Source organism: Panulirus ornatus, chromosome 63 (genome assembly GCF_036320965.1).
Source record: "Panulirus ornatus isolate Po-2019 chromosome 63, ASM3632096v1, whole genome shotgun sequence".
NCBI lineage: Eukaryota > Metazoa > Arthropoda > Malacostraca > Decapoda > Palinuridae > Panulirus > Panulirus ornatus.
In genome coordinates this window covers 24,031,400-24,050,455 of record NC_092286.1, presented here as the reverse complement: position 1 = coordinate 24,050,455, position 19,056 = coordinate 24,031,400, and the positions used below count along the sequence as shown (strand labels likewise).

The following is a 19,056-nucleotide window of genomic DNA, read 5'->3' as shown; positions in this document are numbered from 1 at the left end:
CACTGAATGGTCTGGCTCCAAGAACAGCTTTGAGAATGTGGAAAGCATGATTTTAGCCTTAACCATCACTTACCCAAAGTTATGTAGCCGACTTTCTCTGGAATTGGTGACCAAAGCTTGGCAGGTGACTGTATATACATCAGAGGTTGGTAGAATTTCATTGGTAGGAAAATAAGTAAGATATAACAGTACTGGTTTTGGGGTATAAGTCACATTTGGGTAATCCCAGGTGGTGGTAGACCTCCCATATAGTGTTTCAAGGCCACTGTCATTTTCCCATTACAGATGATCCCTGACTTACGATGGGGTTACGTTCTGATATACCCATCATAAGTTGAAAATATCAAGTCGAAAATACATTTAATGCATGTGATATGGTTATTTACACTCATGATCACTTGGCTGACTGGAAACTGCAGCTCACTGCTGCTGTGCAGCATTATGAGAGAGTATCGTACTACATATTGCTGGCTCAGGATAAGATCAAAATTCAAGATTCGAAGTACAGCTTCTTCTGAATGCGTATTACTATGGCACCATTGTATAGTTGAAAAATTGAGTTGAATCATCATAAGTCGGGGATCATCTGTATATGAATGAATGAATTATGGCTCTTGGTAGCTTATGTTTACCATTGTAACTCCAGTGGCACACTTTTGAAAGCATCATATTTAAAATCACAAATTTTATCTTCCTCATGAGATGGGCAAACATATGAAAGTCATGTCCCATATGGAAATGAGTGAGAGTTAAAATCTTCATATTAAGCGTTCTTTAGTTATACAGTGCCAAAGATTATTCTCCAAATCAGAGGCAAGAAAATATGGTGCATTTTAGTTGTTTCAATTTGCAAAGACATAAGTTTATATTTGTTTACTTCTCAGGCACAAGGACTCAGAGACCATGGTTCAGTGCCGAGAGGAAATGGTGCACAGTTTGTAGAAACTGAAATTGAAGATGATGCATGCCCTACTGGGGTGGATAGCTGCAGGGATAATGAAGGCCAAATCTGTAGTGGGCATGGAGAGTGCTTTTGTGGTCACTGTCAGTGTGATCCTGAATACTATGGGAGTACCTGCCACTGTAGTGATCACACATGTGAATCGTAAGTTTCTTTGTAACTGCAAATGTGCTTTTTGATCTGGAGAAATCACCACATGTATTAATCTTTGTTGAATTAAAGGTAATGACCTAACCATACCTGACAAAGTGTTCCTTAAGTTCTTTCCAATGCTGTGGAAATCTGTCAGCCATATATCTTGCTTGCATGTAGACTTTCACACATGGACCTGCCTCTTTATTTTCTAATTATGTTTGCTTTCTTGAACTCCTCTGAATATGTACATTTCTCTTTCTTGTCCATGTTTCATACAGTTTACTACTACTTTACTGGTAAGTCATGTCATCACTTTTATTAGTGTTTACCTTTCATAAGTTTTTCTTTTCATTTACCTTTCAGGGGTTTTTCGTTTCATTCCATTTACCTCTTGATATTGTGAAGGAATTTTCCCCCATTACATTACAGAATATGGCAGTATCTTAGAACTTTTCACAAACTTACAGCAAAATTATCATGATTGTTGTGGTTGTAGGTTTGATGGAATGCCCTGTGGAGGACCAAGTCGTGGTCAGTGTCGTTGTGGAGGGTGTGTGTGTCGGCCTGGGTATATTGGAGAAGTCTGCAGTTGTCCCACAAATATCCAAACTTGTATCAAACCAGGGAATGATATCGTATGTTCCAACCAAGGGAACTGCAAGTGTGGAAGATGCGAATGTCATGACGGGTAAGTAATTCTGTTTTTTGTACATATGTGTTGTACTGTGTAAGTAGCATTACCATGTCACACAATTCTGTATGAACTCCTTGTTTGTCAAGTTTTTATTGTTCTCCATAAACCTCTCTGGACTATTTTCACAACAGTTGTAGGCACTTAGCACAGGTGAATCTTACAACAGCTGCTATTTGCTACCAGTGTTTAAAGGATAATTATGCTTCCTTTACTGAACAGAGACAGTTATAGATGCTAGATTTCACCCCACTTCTAATTAGCATGGAGAAATATTAGAGATAATCATGGTGGAAAGACAGCATGCTTTCTTCACCTAGGCCTTTGCCTTACTGAACAGTGTAAATAAACAAGATCATGTGTGGTTCAGATGAAAAAAACAGCTGTCTCATTTACTGATGAAGACTTTGAGGAGTGATTTTAAATATGCCATTTAGGGAAGAGTCAGTTCTCCAATGCAGAACATTAATCAAAGGGAAAATCTCATGTAGGAGTCACTGGGAATGCACTTGCATTAAATGTGAGGTAGCAATAAAAATAAAAAGGTTTTAGCAGTATGCTAAGGTTTAAATGTCTATGATGATTAGAGTTAAATGATATATAGCATTTAGTATTTCAGATGTTGCTAAAAGTATGGTTTCTGTTGTCTTGGAAAATTTGATTAGTTATTGAATAAGGTTTGAATATTTTTTTGCTTAATTTTTAGACAGCATCAACATGCCATTTAGCTGATGTAAATAATCAATTTTTTTTATACTTGATTGCTGTTTCTCACATTACTGAGGTAGTGCCAAGAATAGAAAAAGAAAGGCTGCATCTGCTCACATCCATTCTCTAGCTGTCATGTGCAGTACACCGAAACCACAGCTCCTTATCCACTATCATGTCCTACAGACTTTTCTGTGGTTTACTCCAGACACATCACATAATCTGATTCAGTCCAATGACAGTATGTTGACCCCTGTATACCACATTGTTCCAATTCACTCTCTCCTAGGCAGGCTTTTCACTCTATCCTCCCATCTCCAATTTGGTCTTCCTGTTCTCATTCCTTCCACTCTTTACACATATATCCTTTTTGTCAACCTTTCCTCACTCATTCTCTCCATATGTCCAAACCTTTTCAGTGCACCCTCTTCAGCTCTCTCAACCAAACTATTTTTATTACCATGCCTCTCTCTTCCTCGATCAAACCACCTCACACTATATTACCTCCTCAAAGTTTTCATTTCCAACATATCCTTCCTCTTCTGCACATTTTTATCTATAGCCTGTGCCTCGCATCCATATAATATTGTTGGGACTACTATACCTTCAAGCACACCCATTTTTGCCCACCCATATAATGTTCTCTCTTCTCACATATTCTTCAGCACTCCAAGACCTTTGCCTCTTCACCCACCCTATGACTCACTTCCGTTTCCATGGTTCCATTCACTGCCATGTCCACTCCATTCAGAATCACACCCCCAACTAACCTGTCCCTCAACTCAGCTAAACCTAATAACTTTGCTGTTATTCACATTTTCTCTTGGCTTCCTCATGTCACACATTCTTCCAAACTCTGTCATCTGCTTCTGCAGTTTCTTACTTGAATCAGCCACCAGTGCTGTATCATCAGCAAACAACTGACTCACTTCCCAGGCCTTCTCATCCTCTACTCATACTCTTCCCTCTCTCCAAGACTTGCATTCTTGCACTTACCTTCCTCACCACCCCATCCATGAATTGAACATCCTCACTTTCCAGCACTCCAACCAAATTTTCCATTCTGTCACTATTTCAATTTCTGACATTTTTATGGTCATGAAATTCGATTCTACATTATCCTATTTCCAGTTTTGTACCAAATTACTTTGTTAGCTTTGCAAATACCACTACTTTTTCACACATATAGTAAGTCATGATGTCTCACAGATACAAGGGAATGTATTGTGAGGAGACAGTATATGCTGCAGGAGTCTGTGAGAAGCTGAAGTCATGTGTCCTTTGTAAGGCTTGGAATCGCGAGCTCTCCAAGTGTGACCAGTGTCAGATTACTGTCACTGTTGTGGATAACCTTAGTAAGTATCATTGAAGCTAATTTTATGGACCTGTGTTTACATGATTTGGGTTTAACGATCACTATGTATTCCAGTGCAACATGATGTACCACAGGTGACATCTTCACTGAAGGAAACACTGCTTTGCATCCCATTCATTCAAGGTTCAGATCTTTAAGTCTAACAGTTCTTTTGATCATGTTATACTCAGACTTGGTGCTTCTTATGAGATTGAGGACTTAATGATTTACCAAACCTAGCTTGGAATGATTGTACATTAATTTTTCCATATCAGTCATAATGTCCATGATGTCTGCATAAATGTCTTGATTTAATGTGAAGCAACAAAACTTGTAATAGTGTAGTGTGATGATAGTCTAAAAGTTGACGAAAAGAATTAGAATGAGAGGTGTCAGTAAAGTGAAATTGTGGGCAGTTTTGCATGTACCATTTAGATACAAACAGATAATGTTAAAACATAAGCGAGTATTTTGTATTTTACTTGCTTAGATTGCCCTAACAGCTTACTTACACCTTGTTTGAATATTGGTGCAGGACCATCCATGACAACGTGTGTGATGGTTAACTCTGGTTGCATTCTGAAGTACTCATATATTCCACAAGGATCTAATGCCTACGCTGTCCTTGTGGAAAGGAATTCAGTAAGTACCTAAGTATATCCAGGGGTTATTTATGCATTTTTTAACTTTTTACACTAAAAATAGTAATGTTTTCCTTCTGTACTATAATTTATCTGAATTTTATTGGACAGGTTTAGGTATACATTCTTGCAAGTGGTCTGTATTTTGTATCACTAGAAACCCAGACTAACTAGTGTGCAAGGGATATATTCCAGGTTTTGGGAAAAAATCTACATGTTTCCAAACCAATATCATTTGGTCCAGGTATAGGGTGTATTCTGGATATGGTAAGAAAAATCATGCACCTTTAATCACAGCACTCAGGTAAATTGTTCATGACCAGGAATGGTTTTTTTTAACCAGTAATCTGAACAGGAGCCAGATACCAGCATGTTTTCAAAATGTCTGGTATGGACGATTTGATTTTCAAAGTGCCTAGGTTTGGAAGGATACACCGTTATTTTCATATTTTCTCTTAAAAAGATTGTGGTAGAGAGAGCAGACAATGGTGTGTTGAAATGGTTTGGACATATGGACAGGATGAGTGAAGAAGGTTGACAAAGAGAATATATGTGTGAGAAGTGGTGGGAAAATTGAGAAACAAGAGACCAAATTGGAGGTAGAAGAACAGAGTGAAAAAGATTTTGAACAATCAGAGCTTGATCATGCAGGAGGGTGAAAGGCATACTTGGAATAGAATGAATTGGAATGATGTGGTATACGTGCCGTCAGTGGACTGAACCAGGGCATGTGAAGTGTTTCAGGTAAACCATGGAAAGTTATTTGGGGCCTGGATGTGGATAGTGAGTATTCAGACTACAGAAGTTTGTTGAGTATTCCTGGAAAATTATATGGGAAGGTATTAATTGAAAGGATGAAGGCATGTACAGAGCATCTGTTTGGGGAGGTGCATTGTGGTTTCAGTAGTGGTCGAGGATGTGTAGATCAGGTGTTTGCTTTAAAGAATATGTAAGAGAAAGACATAGGAAAACGGATGGATTTGTATGTAGCATTTATGGATCTGGAGGTGTATGGTAGGGTTGATAGAGATGCTGAGTGGAAGGTCACAAGAGTATATGGTGTGGGAGGTAAGCTGCTAGAAGCAGTGAGAAGTTTTCATGGGTGTAAGGCATGCATACGAGTAGGAAGAGAGAAGAGTGATTGGTTCCCAGTGAAGGTTGGTCTGTGGCAGGGGTGTGTGATATCCCCATGGTTGTTTAATTTGTTTTTGGATAGGGTGGTTTGGAAGGTAAATGCAAGTTTTGGAGAGAGGGGTGATTATGCAGTCTGTTGGGGATGAAAGGGCCTGGAAAGTGAGTCATTTGTTGTTTGATGATGATACAGCTCTGGTGGCTGATTTGAGGGAGAAACTGCAGAAGTTGGTGACTGAGTTTGGAAAAGTGGGTGAAAGGAGAAAGTGGCTCACTTCCGCTTCCATGGCTCCATCTGCTGCTAAGTCCACTCCCAGATATCGAAAACACTTCACTTTCTCACCTTTTTCTCCATTCAAATTTACATTCCAATTAACTTGTCCCTCAACCTTACTGAACCTAATAAACTTGCTCTTATTCACATTTACTCTCAGCTTTGTTCTTTCTCACACTTTACCAAACTCAGTCACCAACTTCTAGTTTCTCACCCGAATCAGCCACCAGTGCTGTATCATCAGCAAACAACAGCTGACTCACTTCCAAGCCCTCTCATCCACAACAGACTGCATACTTGCCCCTCTCTCCAAAACTCTTGCATTAACCTCCCTAACCATCCCATCCATAAACAAATTAAACAACCATGGAGACATCCCGCACCCGCCACAAACCGAAATTCATTAGGAACCAATCATTTTCCTTTCTTCCTACCCATACACATGCCTTACATCCTTGGTAAAAACTTTTCACTGCTTCTAGCAACTTACCTCCCACACCATATACTCTTAATACCTTCCACAAAGTATCTCTATCAACCCTATCATATGCCTTCTCCAGATCCATAAATGCTACATACAAATCCATTTGTTTTTCTAAGTATTTCTCACACATTCTTCAAAGCAAACACCTGATCCACACATCCTCTCCCACTTCTGAAACCACACTGCTCTTCCCCAGTCTGATGCTCTGTATATGCCTTTATCCTCTCAATCAATACTCTCCCATAGAATTTCCCAGGAATACTCAACAAACTTGTACCTCTGTAATTTGAACACTCATCTTTATCCCCTTTGCCTTTGTACAGTGGCACTATTCATGTATTCTGCCAATCCTCAGGCACTTCACTATAAACTATACATACACTGAATATCCTTACCAACCAATCAACAACACAATCGCCCGCTTTTTTAATAAATTCCACCGCAATACCATCCAAACCCACCGGCTTTCATCTTCGGCAAAGCTTTCACTGCCTCTTCTCCATTTACCCGACTATTCTAACTCACCCTCTCACTTTGCACACCACCTTGACCAAAACACCCTATATCTGTCACTCTATCATCAAACACATTCTGCAGACCTTCAAAATACTCACTCCATCTCCTTCTCACTTCACCACTACTTGTTACAGGTATAGGGAAAATACGACACAAAACAGAATTACCAAAAATATCGCTTGGACAAGAGCGGTGTGCAAAAGTTGCATCCTCCCACTTTCAGTACCAGAGTTTAACTATGAGGATTGCTAAGACTGTCCTGTGCTGTGAGATGTACAATATCCCCACCATGATTAAGCAATAGGATTTGCTTTGCAAATAAAACCTGGTACATTAAAGCCTCATTTTAATTGATTATCATCAGATTTTTCCTTTTTGTGGAGACTGTACTACTCTGCAGCCATTTGGATATTTATGATATTTTACTATAGATTTGTTAACATAACTCATCCTATCCTTATTGATTTTTGCTATAGCTATGCCATTTTCATAGAAATAAGTGTTAAATCAGTATATTAACATATGTATTTACCATCCCCCAGGCATGCCCACCTGAGATTGACTGACCTTGGTGAGCTCTCAAGAAACTGACAGCCAAGTAATAATGGCTGCAATGATCACCTCTCATTCTGTGCTTCTTTCACCTTGAGATAAAATCCCTAAAATGAATTTTGATTTTATGAAAAACATTTTTCCTACAGAGGAAGCAGTGATCCCACCAACTGGTGAGAGTATAAAGGAAGCTCAGCTCTATTGTTGTGTGCTTTCATCTCATTGATCTCTAAAATTTTGGGAAAAGAGTGGTGGCAATAACTGAGAGGTAAAATCTTTGACCCATTTGAGAAAAGTGAACCCACAAATTGGTGAGTTACAGAAAAATCCAGCTCTCCTATCCAGTGCTTTCAGTTCATTGATATCTTAATTTTTTGGGAAAAGAGTGGTGGCAATAATTGAAAGAGAAAGTAACATATGTGGTCCATGTAAAATAAGGAGTAGAATCCTAATTTTTCATGTGATGGATAAACTAAATGAAAATTTTCTAATGATGATAGTCCACAGTATAACATTTATATATTCCCAGTAAGATACACTTGTCATTTATTCTTTCCAGAAATATACTCATTTATACATTATTACCATGCCTTTATTTAGTAAGACTGCCTTTGGCTGCTGAGATTTCTTAATATAGTTTAGGAAATTTATACAAATACTGTCCATGAAATCATTTTACCATTGTATTTTTTCCTAATAGGAGTCTATTAGTGATTATGAAGAATGAGAAAAACTGCTCTTAAATTTTAAGGACTAATAGGATTCCTAAACATAATTTAGCCTTGAACGTGTGGCAACAAATCTCAAACCCCCATCATTCTGTCAATCAACACTCATGCATAAACTTTTCTTGGTATATTTGATAGACTTGTTCCCTTTTAAAGTGTGGTCTCTACCTAAATTTGCTTGAAGGTGCCCTTAACACCCTTTCTTTTGAATGGAGGAACACAGCTTTTGCCCAAGCCTCAGTCACAACATTCTGCTGGTATGCTAATTTACATAATCATATACATCCACTCTGTCTCACTTTCTCCTCACTACCATTCCAGGTTCCTTTCATAGCTTCATCCTTATTATTGACCTTTCTACCTCCCTTCTTATTATAGGTCCCTGCAATTGTATCCTATTTGTTCCATCCATGATATCTATTCATATGATGACTGGTATCTAACCTTCTTCCACATCCATCAGTTCTTCAATATACTCTTTCCATTCTCCTTTCATATCCCCCTTTTGATTCAGCGACTTCCCTTCTTTACTTTTCATATTTTTATTTCCACTCTTCCATCCACCTCTTTTCTTTGTTGCCTCCTTCAAGTACAATTTCTTATTTTCTTTATACTTTTCACTTGAACTCTCTTCCAGAATCTTCATCTATCTTTTCTTTGCTTTCTTCTGTCAGCCTCTTAACATTTTGCTTACATAGCTTATATTCTTCCCTCCTTTCCACTGTTACATTCCTTTCAAGCAGTCTACCATATACCTTTTTTTGTCTTCCATGGCATTTTTACTCTCATCTGTCCATTATGTAATTCCATATTTATTCTTGTATTCCACGACCTTGTATCCAACTTTTAATTTGTAGTCTGTATAAGTCTTTCTTCAAACATTGCAAACACCTCATTCACACATGACTGCATCTCTACATATGCTGCACTTTCATCTAAACTCTTTATCGCCCTTCTTTTATAAAACAAATATTACTTATTCACATCCTTTTTTTTATGAAAGTTGGCAACAAATGTAACAGAAAACCACATTATGTAGTAATGTCTTGATGGTAGCGACTAATGTTACATTCCTGGAAGACCCTGTGAGGGTTAAGTGAAACGACACTTTCAAGACATACCTTAAGTCCTCTGTGAATGCTTGAAGGATAAGGAGAAGCATATTATACTTCAAAAACATATTCTAAAAAAAGTTAAAAGCAATACACTTAGAGCTCTCCTTCTGAACATACTGACAATCCCCCATACATGATATTCATATGGTATGAAAATACTAAGGGCATAGCAAATAGTTCCATTTGGAGTGAGGAAACCCAAGTTGTTGACCCTCAGTCCCAGGTTCTTCTAAGCAATATGAGTCTGTGTTTAAAAGATAGAACTACCAGCTGCAGCAGTGGTCCATTGTACAGGTCCATCTATGGGAGATTATGGCCCATATTCAAGAACCATACGATGGGCAGTTGACTTTGCAAAGGCAACGAAGCTTTGCATCATCGTATTCAAGAACATGGTAATGTGACGCAGGTCGACGCTAATTGGTTGGCTGGTATGACTATGCGATGAATTATTGGAATGTTGCAAAGGTGGCCTATGCAAGGGGAACCCCTTGCGATGAGACTTTACGACGGAAAATAATTGTTAACGATTACATATTTTATCTCTTGAATGATTATTAATGCATCAAACACATTCGAAAATACTATTATCTTCTAAAGAGATGGGAATCCGAATATAAGTTCCAGGTAAAAAATATTTTGAGATTGGTTCGAGTCTCACCACTACTTAAGAATGTTTTTCTCTTGGGGCAGGATAGTGCAACCGTTGTCTCATAAATACCATACATTTCAAGCTCATTAGCAGTTGTTGTGACCCATCTGGATGGATGTTTCCCATATAGGAAGGTATGGAAGGCTTTGTAATATGGATTGGGATGTGTTTGCCTGAGCAGCCCGATCCCAAGTAATAGAATTGATTGCAGTTATTCTATATCTAATACTAATTAGGAAGACCAAGCTCTGTTCTTATGTTTGGAATATCTGTTGTTTTAGGGCAGTCAAGAATGATTCTCATAGCTTTATACTGTATTTTCACAAGCCATCCAAGCCTTCTTTCAGGTATTAGAGCAAGCAGAGGTACAGCATAATCAATATTCTGACATTAGCCACAGACTGAGGATTTGGGGCCAGCTACAGTTCCTAGTGGTCTAAGCCTCTCTCTACATTAGTTAAGTCTAGGTATAAAAGCTCTAAATCTTGATACTCCTAGTCTAAGATACCAATACCTTTTTAAGTAATCAATCTATGACCCGTTATTTATTCAACTAAACCTCCCTGATGACACCCTTCTCTTTTGAGGATTTTGGTTTTGTTTGCAGAGATGGCACACCTTAACTTTTCACAGGTATCTGATACGTGGTTGAGTATAGTGAGTGTATTATCACATTCAGAGGTTTTGATTGTGATGTCATAAGCATAACTATGTATATAGTGTCTGGTATTTTTGGGCATGAACTGAGAAAAGGTGTTAATTGGGACATTGAGCAAGTGTTTCTAAGTACACTGCTCTATGGAGTACCAAGGTCAAGTTCTTTGATTTCACTTCTTTGCCTTTGAAATGGGACAGCTACCCATGCAGTGCAACAGCCAGCCTCTTAGGTCTATTCTAGCAAGTTCATAAAAGGTTACATGTCAACTGTCAGTATCTTTAGCAGTCAAGAAAGGTGGTCTAATTTTACTCTTTCTGGAGCATTAGAATGGCGGTGATATTTACTCTTTTTGTGCAAAAAAAAAAAACACATAGAATAGGAGAATGATGCTCTTTAGTTTTACATAGAAGACAACTGAGTACCATTCTTCAAAAGTTTTACATAAACAACTTAGCATGGATATAAGTCTAAAGGCATCAGGTTGCTTGGTTTGTGTATTGGAATGATAGGGCTGCTCACCTAGGAGGGAGATAGACCTCCTGTCACAGTGCTCATGTTATACAGTGCAAGAAGGGCAATGATGTGTATACTGTGTTGGAGCCATAAGATTTCATAGGTGATACCATCATCTCCTGAAAATGTAGCTTTGCCTTTAGTTAGTGCTGTCCTAAGTTCAAATTTATTGGATGGATATTGTAATCATCACGCACTTTGTTCACCGTGAATTGGACTAGTCAGTCTATCTTCATTTTTGAAATTTAGCTTAGCCTGCACCACAGAAGGAAGATTTGCCAAACTAGATGTAGTAGCCGAATTGTCAAGGATTTCATTGGCTCCATTATCTTATTTTGAGGTGGTACAGGAGCATGACAAGAGGTGAAGTGTTACCTTTACTACATAAGGAAGAAGACCCTGCCAAGATCCCATAGTTGTGCTGCAGAAGGAAAGGGATGTTCTGGAGGTCCTATGATTCTGCTGTAGGAGGGAGAAGGCATTGCCAAAGTTTGTGATGCAAGTGCTCCAGGTCCTACAGAATTCTAACTTGTTTGATTCATACTCAAGAGATGACAGTGTTGGTTGTAGTTAGAGATTAGCCTTCTGCACTGAGGCTTAACGCACTAGCTTACATTGGTATCTGTAACAGAACAAGCACAAGTTAGCAAGCAGTGGTGAAGTGTTACCTTTGCTACATAAGGAAGAAGACCCTGCCAAGATCCCATAGTTGTGCTGCAGAAGGAAAGGGATGTTCTGAAGGTCCTATGGTTCTGCTGTAGGAGGGAGAAGGCATTGCCAAAGTTTGTGATGCAAGTCCTCCAGGTCTTAGAGAATTCTAACTTGTTTGATTCATACTCATGAGATGACAGTGTTGGTTGTAGGTAGAGATTAGCCTTCTGCACTGAGGCTTAACTCACTAGGTTACATTGGTATCTGTAACAGAGCAAGCACAAGTTAGCACAGCCCTACATGATTAAGAAATCATCTATAACTGTTGATTACAGAGACCAGTAGAGTAACATAAGTACATTTCCCAGTAACATGAATATTCCTTCAACTAAAGCATCTCTGATTATCACTGCTGACAATATGTAAAATGCAGTACACTGATTTCAGTCACATCCATCCCACTTTTAAAGTTCAACCAGAATAATCTCCAAGTTGTTCCGGAGGGACTTATTCACATCCAGATGGGCATAGGTGGTAAGCTGGTGGTAAGTTCGTTGAGTACCAGTGTCCCCTGGCAGAAATATCTTTTAGTAATGTTTTATGTAGGTCATAAACATTAGGTGGTGACTCTCCAATGTCAGGTCCACTATAATTCTGGAGATATCTCACCACAAGGAACTCAAGTCATATGCTAACATCATGTTCTTTTCACCATCTGACTGTCTGATGAGAGCATTTCTCTGGATTAGCATCGGTAAGTTCAATTTGGTTTGCTAATAGTTATTAATCATTCTAACAAGCTTGCTTTTTTTTCACAAGCACTTTGCCAGAGATGTCTAGCCAGATTAGCACTGTTAATGGGCATATTCAAGGGCAGGATATGGGCAGTTGCCCCCCTCACCATGAGCCATACAGTATAAAATAAACTAAAAAAATAATGAAAGCTGGCAAGGCAGCAGGTTTGGATGGTATTGCAGTGGAATTTATTAAAAAAGGGGTGACTGTATTGTTGACTGGTTGGTAAGGTTGTTTAATGTATGTATGATTCATGGTGAGGTGCCTGAGGATTGGCGGAATGCGTGCATAGTGCCATTGTACAAAGGCAAAGGGGATAAGAGTGAGTGCTCAAATTACAGAGGTATAAGTTTGTTGAGTATTCCTGGGAAATTATGTGGGAGGATATTGATTGACAGGGTGAAGGCATGTACAGAGCATCAGATTGGGGAAGAGCAGTGTGGTTTCAGAAGTGGTAAAGGATGTGTGGATCAGGTGTTTGCTTTGAAGAATGTATGTGAGAAATACTTAGAAAAGCAAATGGATTTGTATGTAGCATTTATGGATCTGGAGAAGGCATATGATAGAGTTGATAGAGATGCTCTGTGGAAGGTACTAAGAATATATGGTGTGGGAGGTAAGTTGTTAGAAGCAGTGAAAAGTTTTTATCGAGGGTGTAAGGAATGTGTACGTGTAGGAAGAGAGGAAAGTGATTAGTTCTCAGTGAATGTAGGTTTGCGGCAGGGGTGTGTGATGTCTCCATGGTTGTTTAATTTGTTTATGGATGGGGTTGTTAGGGAGGTGAATGCAAGAGTTTTGGAAAGAGGGGCAAGTATGAAGTCTGTTGGGGGTGAGAGAGCTTGGGAAGTGAGTCAGTTGTTGTTCGCTGATGATACAGCGCTGGTGGCTGATTCATGTGAGAAACTGCAGAAGCTGGTGACTGAGTTTGGTAAAGTGTGTGAAAGAAGAAAGTTAAGAGTAAATGTGAATAAGAGCAAGGTTATTAGGTACAGTAGGGTTGAGGGTCAAGTCAATTGGGAGGTAAGTTTGAAAGGAGAAAAACTGGAGGAAGTGGGGTGTTTTAGATATCTGGGAGTGGATCTGGCAGCAGATGGAACCATGGAAGCGGAAGTGAATCATAGGGTGGGGGAGGGGGCAAAAATTCTGGGAGCCTTGAAGAATGTGTGGAAGTTGAGAACATTATCTCAGAAAGCAAAAATGGCTATGTTTGAAGGAATAGTGGTTCCAACAATGTTGTATGGTTGCGAGACATGGGCTATGGATAGAGTTGTGCGCTGGAGGGTGGATGTGCTGGAAATGAGATGTTTGAGGACAATATGTGGTGTGAGGTGGTTTGATCGAGTAAGTAATGTAGGAGTAAGAGAGATGTGTGGAAATAAAAAGAGCGTGGTTGAGAGAGCAGAAGAAAGTGTTTTGAAATGGTTTGGGCACATGGAGAGAATGAGTGAGGAAAGATTGACCAAGAGGATATATGTGTCAGAGGTGGAGGGAGTGAGGAGAAGTGGGAGACCAAATTGGAGGTGGAAAGATGGAGTGAAAAAGATTTTGAGTGATCGGGGCCTGAACATTCAGGAGGGTGAAAGGCGGGCAAGGAATAGAGTGAATTGGATCGATGTGGTATACTGGGGTTGACGTGCTGTCAATGGATTGAATCAGGGCATGTGAAGTGTCTGGGGTAAACCATGGAAAGTTGTGTGGGGCCTGGATGTGGAAAGGGAGCTGTGGTTTCGGGCATTATTGCATGACAGCTAGAGACTGAATGTGAACGAATGGGGCCTTTGTTGTCTTTTCCTGGCGCTACCTCACACACATGAGGGGGGAGGGGGATGTTATTCCATGTGTGGCGAGGTGGCGATGGGAATGAATAGAGGCAGACAGTGTGAATTGTGTGCATGTGTATATATGTATGTGTCTGTGTGTGTATATATAAGTGTACATTGAGATAGTATGGGTATGTATATTTGCGTGTGTGGACGTGTATGTATATACATGTATATGGGGGTTGGTTGGGCCATTTCTTTCATCTGTTTCCTTGCGCTACCTCGCAAACGCGGGAGACAGCGACAAAGCAAAATAATAATAATAATAATAAAAAGAAAAATAATACTGATTAATATACCTTTAATCCCTGAAAAGGAATCATAACTGATTTATGTACTTTTAATCCCTCAAAAGGAAAAATATATGTATGTCTAAAAAGGATTTGATTGTTTCAGTGATTTACACTAGTGACTGTTGAAACATCTTTGTTAGAGTCACCACTTATCCGAAACAATGACAAAATGATAATGAAATTTACTTTCCCTGCAGTCATCTGTAATTCACCATAATTTGAATGGTTGAATAAAACTTCTTCGATTATTGCTGTTTAGTGTTGTCAAATACCATAAACATATTTTTCATTCAACATTGTTTGTTAGTTTCATGATAAACTTAGTTCTGTATAAGTACTGTAATCAATTTTATGAGGATTTTATGGTTATTAATAATTGAAAATTAACATACAAAAAGCTTAAAAGCCAACAAGATCTCTAAGGTGCAATATGATTTTACATACCAATCTTGACCCCATGATCATCTTCCCCTTGACAGTTCATCATGGGTCCCCATCCCCCTTTGACCAAATCATGGATATGCATGTGGCTGATAAGTAAAGAGTCTTTCATATGGTGTTAGTTGCCAAACAGAGCATGGAGCATGGTGCAGTATCATGGTTAACCTTCCACTAAGTAGATATCATTTCCCTTAGACTTTAGAGCAAGTGATACGAATTTCCTTTCGACGCCACTAAATCATATTACCAGGCATTTCCTCTTGGGTTAGAACCAGTAGTTCAGCTGGAGGTGATGCCCCGGTTACGAAGGAACTCTTTAGACATTAAGGAAGTTGCCTAGCCAGACTGCAGGAAGGCATACCAAAAACAGCAAACAGTTGGCAGTTATATCTGAAGATGGCTGTTGACATCATGTCTCCATAAAAATCAAAAGGAAACTCTGATAACACATCATTAACAGTAAACTGGTAATTATTGTTTGTTACTTAAGATAAACAACCTTTAAAGTCAATGTTTAATTTCTCCATGGGCTGGGTAACTTTGATCAACTCACCAGGGGAAGGCTTGTGAAATCTAAGTATGACTGCTGCACAGGTAAGGCAAGAGCAACTCATCTTGATATGATCAACCCAGTAGGGTAGGTATGTAAAGTCTCCCAAAAAAAGTATCCTCTCCCCCGGATTGAAGTTTCTAATAATGTACAGCAGGCCGACCGAGATTAACACTTGACTTTGCTGCCACCTTAAGAAGAATGCTGCAAGCCATCTTGACTGTCTGAAAGCTGCGGCAGTGGAATGATCAGTGGCATGTTTCAAATATGAAAGAAATAAGTGTCATTTATTACCAACATGACAGAGCGAGCAATGGCCCTCCTGTCTTTTAAATGCTTCCAGTGCGGCTTGAAGAAGTGGGAAATTCATGTAATCGATAAAAGGGATGAGTCCCAAGGGAATCTTTTTTGTGTAACCTACTGTGAATAATGAGGGAAAAGTTACGTTTATCCTGACAATGTGATAGCACATCAAGTATGGGTGATCAGAGATGTTCGGGGCATTTGCTCCATCATTACATACGTTTGCCATATCGTGACCAAAGCTACTGACTAATGACACAGAACACACACTTGTCATATACTGTCTTATACACTGTCATATACCCGATTTATTAATGATCTGCCTTTACAATCTATATATACTAGCTGCTTCTGGAGTTGCATGTGCTGAAGTAACGCCTCCCCAGCCTCTGGTCTGCCGGATGCAAGGAGACATCTATGGAACTTTGATAACATATTCATATGTTCCTCATTCAGCTTGTTGGGGGTTGTTAGGGGGGTAATGGTCACCAGGAAGTTTGCAAATACGTGGTGTCAAGGTAGCCATTGCTTAGCTGCCTTACACAGGATGAGCGAGAGTGACTTCAATTATTTTCTAAAGATATGAGACCAGTTGCATTGAGGCTTATGTTCAGTCGAGTACAATGGTATCTGCAAATGAAGAAACACAAGTTAACACCGCTTCAGATGTCTTAAAGTAATAAGAAATCATTCACAATTATTGGGTGTACAAACTAGCAAACATAAATCCATCCCTGAGTAACAGGAGAGAATCCTTTGGTGGGGGATTCCCTCCCCCCCAGATCTATGCAACAAACGTAAATAAATTTATTAATGAAATACATATATTTTCAATCATTTCAAAGCCGTTAGGCCCTCGCAAGGTAAGATAAATGTGTCTGCACTTCAACTGGCGACCAATGAAACAAACTTGGCCGATTCTTCTCAAAACATGTTTTTTTTCATTATTGCAATCTGTTATATTTTAATGTTACAAAAATATATCAATTGTTTCATTGGACCAAAACTCCCTTCATTATAGCTTTCAGCTGTTTTATGTTATCAAAAATCGCATGCTCACTTATGTTCCAAAATGATCGCCATTTTGGTGTGTGCTCACTTCTTTGATAACAGTGAAGTTATTCTCTTCTATATCTATTGCTTTTGTATAACTACACTTTCTTACTATTCTATTGTACACTGTGCCAACAGCCATTTCAAGTGCAGTGGGAGGACCACATTTGAAATAAGTATTTGCTATATATTTCATGTGCTCTCCACGTTATGGATAGATGCACATTTGTATATGTATTTTGCTAAATACACCTGAACCAAACCACACTTAAACCTGTAACACCTATAATCAGTTTTATAAGAAGCTGACGAATGATAGCCATCATATCTATCATCCAGTTTACTAAGAAGACAAAAGAAATTGTGTTTTTTAAGTTGTATTGTGTTCTTTCGTTGTACTCTCTTGTTTTATGGTTTTCCTCATTACCCAACCATCATCAAAGCCTGGAAAGTAACCAGGTCCTCCCCGTCAGATGACTGTCATTACCGTCATGGCATGAGCTCCAGCTGAATAATTGCTGCTGACGAAGATGATTGGGAAGGGACGTGGGAGAGAGGCAATTAAGAGGCAATTGAGATATTGATTCCTTTTGTGTAACTAAAAAGAGCACGTGCTTAGGTAAATGATATGGATCCAAGGAATGATATGTTATTCTTAATGAACATATATTAAGTTTATGATAGACAAAGGTGATGGAGATAGTTTCTTTTTAATATATATAATCTGGTGAGTGTGCATACTTTTGAGGTTATTCCAATTAGCTGACAGGTCAGGACTGTCATGTTCAATGACCATCAATTGAATATACCTTACTATTCTCTGATTTATATGAGAAAAATTCGTTTGCTTTTCCTTTATTCATATCGATCAGATTTCCCACTGTCAGGTTTACTAAGCTATTCAACCTACAGGTGGTTCACTCTTGACAGCCAATCAGCGCTCGACAGCCTACGATACCGGGTAAGCTATAGACGACATAACATTCATTATGAATGAGATTGATATGAAGATATTGATGCAGAATACAAAGCACTTGTTATCATGTGATTTAATATATTTCAGAAATTGTTGAAGCTTTATTTAAAAAGAAATTTTATGGTGAGTTACTTTCTCTAACAATTTTTTTTAAGATTTTATAAACAAAGACGCATCTATTTTTGGCAGGATTCGGTATCGAATATAGGTTCAACTATTCCCATAGCAGTCAGGCCGTTCCCATTATTTCTCCTATACTGTAAATGTAAACAAGAGCAATATGAGTTGTACGAGGACAATAATTTTCACATGTTTGGTCTTTATAGTTGCTTTTAGTGCAGTTCAATGTAAAAAAGAGGTAGGTGATTGTTATGAGGTATCAGGAGATGCATATCTCGATTAAATTTACTTTGCGGAAGTAATACGTTGATTAAAGGAGTGTCATAAAATGACACCCCACTTGTTTATATGCTTCCAAACTGTCAACACTAATGTTGATACACGTGTAGGATGGTTTATATGACGGAAATATTGTGTAGGATGATAGCTTTTGAGACTTATACCTCTAAACTGCACATCATGAGATTTTTTGATAGATGATGCAAAGTTCCTATAGATAACCACGTAGAGTAAGTAAAAGCTTTGGTAAATGCTATGGCATAGGATGGATTGACTTGGTAGAGTTGTATTGATTATTGTAAGGTTGTGGCAGTTTGAACTTACGATTATTGACAAAAGTCATATTTGTGGATTTATATTGATAAGTAACCCTTTATTCTGCTATATGTATTAGCCTATAAAAAATGCTATGGTTAGAATTATGATGAAATAAATTTTTAGCTTTGCATCTTATTAGCTTGAAAGTGATATGCCTTCCTAGCTTTATATATGAAGTGATATCGGTCAGCAATGCATGTGTAGAGTGTAGAAAATATATATGAAAACACTTGCGGAACATAAATTTGAGAATTATTATTATGACGGAAGTATTGTGTAGGATGATAGCTATTGACACTTACACCTCTAAATTGCACGTCATGAGATTTTTTGATAAATGATGC

General features: G+C 38.6%; 2 protein-coding genes across 4 annotated transcripts in view; both read left to right on the top strand.

Moving 5' to 3' along the window:
* The window catches only part of LOC139746015 (integrin beta-2-like protein), a 47,387-nt gene extending 39,356 nt beyond the window's left edge, over window positions 1–8,031 (top strand). For all 3 annotated transcript variants that reach the window (XM_071656813.1, XM_071656814.1, XM_071656815.1), the window contains 5 exons: window positions 885–1,105; window positions 1,593–1,784; window positions 3,705–3,850; window positions 4,385–4,491; window positions 7,438–8,031. In XM_071656813.1, the coding sequence (XP_071512914.1) occupies window positions 885–1,105; window positions 1,593–1,784; window positions 3,705–3,850; window positions 4,385–4,491; window positions 7,438–7,461 (690 nt within the window). In that variant the 3' untranslated portion in view covers window positions 7,462–8,031. The remainder of the gene's footprint in view (window positions 1–884; window positions 1,106–1,592; window positions 1,785–3,704; window positions 3,851–4,384; window positions 4,492–7,437) is intronic.
* Window positions 8,032–18,212: 10,181 nt separating this feature from the next.
* The window catches only part of Ostgamma (oligosaccharide transferase gamma subunit), a 36,188-nt gene continuing 35,344 nt past the window's right edge, over window positions 18,213–19,056 (top strand). Inside the window, exon 1 of the mRNA XM_071656667.1 lies at window positions 18,213–18,353. Within this exon, the coding sequence (XP_071512768.1) occupies window positions 18,276–18,353 (78 nt within the window). The 5' untranslated portion in view covers window positions 18,213–18,275. The remainder of the gene's footprint in view (window positions 18,354–19,056) is intronic.